This window comes from Cariama cristata, unplaced genomic scaffold (assembly GCF_000690535.1).
Source record: "Cariama cristata isolate BGI_N322 unplaced genomic scaffold, ASM69053v1 scaffold10173, whole genome shotgun sequence".
In the NCBI taxonomy this organism is placed as follows: Eukaryota; Metazoa; Chordata; class Aves; order Cariamiformes; family Cariamidae; genus Cariama; species Cariama cristata.
Genome location: NW_009607788.1, coordinates 4236 through 8915, shown reverse-complemented (window position 1 = coordinate 8915; position 4680 = coordinate 4236). Strand labels below are relative to the sequence as shown.

At 40.4% G+C, this 4680-nt stretch overlaps 1 protein-coding gene across 1 annotated transcript; it reads left to right on the top strand.

The window, feature by feature from the left end:
* Positions 1 to 157: 157 nt before the first annotated feature.
* On the top strand, positions 158 to 3603 carry WDYHV1 (WDYHV motif containing 1; the record flags this gene model as incomplete). Its single annotated transcript, XM_009696872.1, has 4 exons — positions 158 to 257; positions 837 to 887; positions 2997 to 3145; positions 3479 to 3603. Coding segments are annotated over 4 exons (425 nt in total), but the record flags the coding sequence as incomplete, so codon positions are not given.
* Between the last annotated feature and the right edge of the window lie 1077 nt (positions 3604 to 4680).

Sequence of the window (4680 nt, the reverse complement as noted above, 5' to 3'; positions counted from 1 at the left end):
GTCTTCAGCGGGGGCGGGACCTGGGGAGCCTCCGGCTGCAAGTGGGGTTCCCTCTGGGCCGGGCAGCGTTCCGCAGGCATCGCCTCTCGGCTCCCTCCTGGTCGCTGGAAGTGCGGTTGGGGAAAAAAAAAAAAAAATCAATTCTTGTGTTTTACAGCGAGGAAAACGTTTGGAAACTTTGTGACTACATCAGGAGTCAGGATCAATACCCCTTAGAAGAGTTTTATGCTGTTTTCATATCCAATGATAGAAGGATGGTGAGTCAATGAGCTGTGATCTGAATGCATCTATGGAGAGAGAGATTGAGGCCTTCAGACTGCAGGCCACTGTAGGTGAGATGTGGGCCCAGGCCTTTAGACCGCAGCCTGACAGAGGTGAGATGTGGGCCCAGGCATTTTAACCACAGCCTAACGGAGGGGAGACATGCTCCCAGGCCTTTAGACCACAGCCCAGCCTGTAAGTGAGACAGGGTCCAAAACCCTCCTGTAGCTCGCTTTGGCTCAGAGGCGTGCAAACCACGCCGCAGGAGGTCTTGTAGTTATCTATCTGATGCATTTGGGACAATGGGAAGAGGCATGCTGTCCCTATGAGCTATGGAGGTGATTCTTCCCTGTAATCCGTCAGTTTAGGAGAATGATTATATTGCGTGGTCCTGAATAGTATCTCCAACTTCATGCTCCTGAAAGACAGAAACTAGAGAAAACTTTCTGACTGCAGTACAGATGCAAGCTGATGAAATGGATAGGTAGCAAAGAACTAACCAATTAACCCAAAATTAATCCATATTAATCTGAACGGTTTTATCCTCTTCACATTTATTAACATCTAACTTTCAGATTCCACTCTGGAAGCAGAAATCGGGACATGGAGATGAGCCTGTTGTCTGGGTAAGGCATTCTGTTCTCTCTTTCTCTCTCTCTCAGTGAATTCAAGTGCGTGCTTCTGTAATTGATAGCTGCAGGATCAGACATAGGCAGTGTCAGCCATCTTCACTGTAACAAACCATTATGTTTATGTTCCATCTGAACATAAATGAACATTTTTTTACTGTGAGGGTGATGGAGCACTGGAGCAGGTTGCCCAGAGAGGTGGTAGAGTGTCCATCCTTGGAGGTAGTCAAAAGCTGTCTGGACGCTGGTCTCAGTCAACTGGCTCTAGGTGTCCCTGCTTGAGCAGCAGATTGGACCAGGTGATCTCCAGAGCTCCCTTCCAACCTCAACCATTTTATAGTTTTTGTTAATATTTATTACTTTTTTGCAGGAGATTTATAAAGAGCCTAAATCTGGTGCCTCTTTTTAACATTCATAGCAAATTAACAGTGAGACAGTCAGTACAATCTACAGGTGTCAAAACTTTACATTGGTAAGAGTACATTTTGTGAATTTATGAAAAATATTATCTGGATATTGTTGAGGCCACAAGCTTTGTGGAATTTTAAGTAGAAGTATGTACTTGGAAGAAGTAGGTGGAGGAAAATATCCATGTAAGTCTGACAGAGCATAGAAAAATATAAGCAGTATATGTATTCGGGTGTCAGCAATTAAACTGACCCATAAATGGTGGCTTTGGAGTGTCATTTGATCAATGAATGTAATTCAGTAATTGCTACTACAGAATTCCTTTCAAATATGTATCATTACAGAGTTCTGCCAGTTATCTGGCATGGAAAAAATTCTATTTCTTGTGGGAATTTCCATTTCTGAAATTCTGCAAAGTAATCTGCAACCTTCTGAAGTTCTGTGATTCTAATTGTTCATTCTCTCCCAAAATATTGGTCTATTTATAGTATGAAAAAGGTTTAGTTTAAAAAAAGATCCAAGCGTTATGAAGATGATCTAAAAAGGAATAGGAGAGTCAGGAAAGGCCACTGCAGAATGTGGATTTCTCATAAAAATTCATGGACTGAAAGGTGTTTTAAATTTGATGTTTCAGTGGATCACAGGATATGTAAAGCTTGTCATTAATTTTTCTTATACTCTGTAAAAGATTCTTCTAAATATTGTTGCATACACATGTATATATGCATTGGTCTGGCAAAATAGTTTGCCCAAGATCTTTTTCATTCCAGTCCATTTGTGGTTTTGTTTAATATTGAAAGTGTCAAAAGACAGTGCTTCAAACTCTTTTTGTGAGTGGATTTAATGTAAGCTTTAGCAAGCTGTTAACAGCTACCTTCAATTTAATTTTGGAAGACAGCAGTGTACATACCTGACACCTAGTATAAGTAACTGCAGTGTCTCCTAACCTCCACCACAGCTATGTTTCTTACAAGTTAAGGAGCAAAACTGCACCTCATGACTCAAGCTTCAAGACAAAATAGTTACCTTGAAAAAGTGTGATATAGTACCCATAGGTGTTTTTTTTCCCAGCTTCAGGAGCTAGTGTAGCAATTTGTCTTACTCCTGTGGTCCTCTTGATCTGAGCCATTTGCTGCTTTTTCAGTTGCATCCTGTCTTTTCAGGTGCTTCTGGCAGCTAAACACTTGGCACTCAAATTCACAAACCATGTTACTGCAACCGGTACAGCATCTCTTATTAGAAGACATCACTAAATAATTATTAGAAGAGATCACTAGATAATTGTAATGTTAAGCTATCATCATATATTGTTGTGAGCTTCTATTTAGGACTGGGTCTAAGGCAAAAATGCTTATTCCACTCAACTTTTGTGTTTTGGTGTGAGACATGAAAGAGATTTGCTATTTTCTTAGGAGAAGCATACACTTTAGTTTAGCTGTCCAGGCTTCAATCAAAGGAGGCTGCAAAGAAATGGGGACAATACCAAGGTCTCTGGAAAGGCACTATGGACAAGACAGGCGTTGGATAATCTCTCCCCTGGTGCCAGAATTGGTACAGGCTTAATACTTCAAGGGCAGAAAGCAGGATTTAAAGAAGGGATCTGTAGCTTCTGCTTTTAGGAAGCATTTTTTTTACACTCCCTTTGCCAGTTTCTCCTTAACAGCTCTTTTAACTAATGGCAATTACCCTTCTTCCCAGGACTACCATGTTATTCTACTTCATGTTTCCGGCGGGGAGCAGAACTTCATTTATGATCTTGACACAGTGTTGCCATTTCCGTGTCCTTTTGAGATGTACAGTGTGGAGGCCTTTAGATTGGATGACAGCCTTCGTCCAGAATTTCACAGGTGATGACATAAAATATAAAGACCATGAATGTTGTTTCATGGAATCAAAGTTGAAGTTCTCTTTGTGGCTGTGTAGGAGAATGGTTTTTTGCTACACTCCAGTAAAATAAATACACTGTTATTTTTCTAAAGCTCTTTACTGTAGTCATCAAAAGCCCTTTTCTTTCCTACTGTAGTTTCTTGTTAACTAGTTAACTGCTTGGCACAATATTGCTGATTTATGTGCTTAATGAAATTAATGCTCCTTGATGAGAGGAAAGGGCTCTTGTTCTAAGTGACTAATGCAGTACTGTATACATGCATCTTTTGATACAATTTTTCATTATTATTTAGGAAAATCAGAATGATTCGAGCAGATTTGTACTTAAAGACGTTTGCTTCAGACAGATCTCATATGAAAGATGCAAATGGGAAATGGCAGAAACCTCCTCCTTCATACCCTTGCATTGAAACTACAGGTAAGCTGCCAGAGCTCCTTTTTCCTGCCTATAGTGTTGAATGACATAGTCCAAGATGCACACAAGAAATAAATATGCTTCCATAACATGTGTCCGGAAGCACATCCAACTAGCTTATTATTTCACATGGAAAAAAAAATAGGGCTATGAGGCATTTGGCACTTCCTTTTCTGAACATGTAAAATCTAGCATGCCTCCTGGCACTTACCATTACCAAACCTTAGTTACTGATCCTCATAAACTGAGCAGAGAATGAGAGGTGAGTAATACTGTGCCTCTGTTACAGCAGAGAACTGAAGCAAAGAGGCCAAATAACTTGCTTAGGGGTCACAAAGTGAATTTATAACACACTGGTTATACCACACTTTATCTGGCAGATCTCATCCTGCTGGAGCAGATTATTTTGACAGAAGGAAGTTTGCAGGCTGTGCTCAGCATGCTGGGTTTGCCTGCATGAGATGTTTGAGGTTTCTCTGCCAGGTGAATGGACCTGAGGACGCTTTAAAGCAAACTGGCAAGTCAGCAAAGTTTTCCCCAAGCCTTAAGCCTCTTTTAAGTGATAGTCTAGATAATAGCCTCTGGGGCAAGCAGAGAGAGAAGTAAAGACTTGCCGTCTGTTCTGTTCTATAGAACTGCTTAAACCGTTCTTACCACACAGCACTTCAGCTTATTCTAATCATGTGTTTGGCCAGCTGGCTAACATTTGCCGTGTGTGTGTGTTCTCTCATTTTCTTCCCAGATGGATAAAAGCATGGTGAAGTTTTGCTTTGAAAGAATTTTCATGTTATTGCTCTGCATGTTTGATTTTGTTGCTTTTTTAATAATGCAGTACTGCTATGTGTTTATGTTAGAGAAGGCAGGGTCAAAGAAACATGTTTTGTGTTTCAGTCCAGGTTTATTGTGGTTTTAAGTTGCTGGGAAGTTAATTCTCAATCTTTGCTTTGGCTTCTAAGGAAGCTTGGTGTTTCACAGTAGAGTAGAAAAGAATTATGAATGTACGCAGGAGCACAGATGTATGTAGTCTTCATTGTGAAGCTTTAAGTGTTTTCTAGACAATCCAGGTTATGAAGTGCCTTA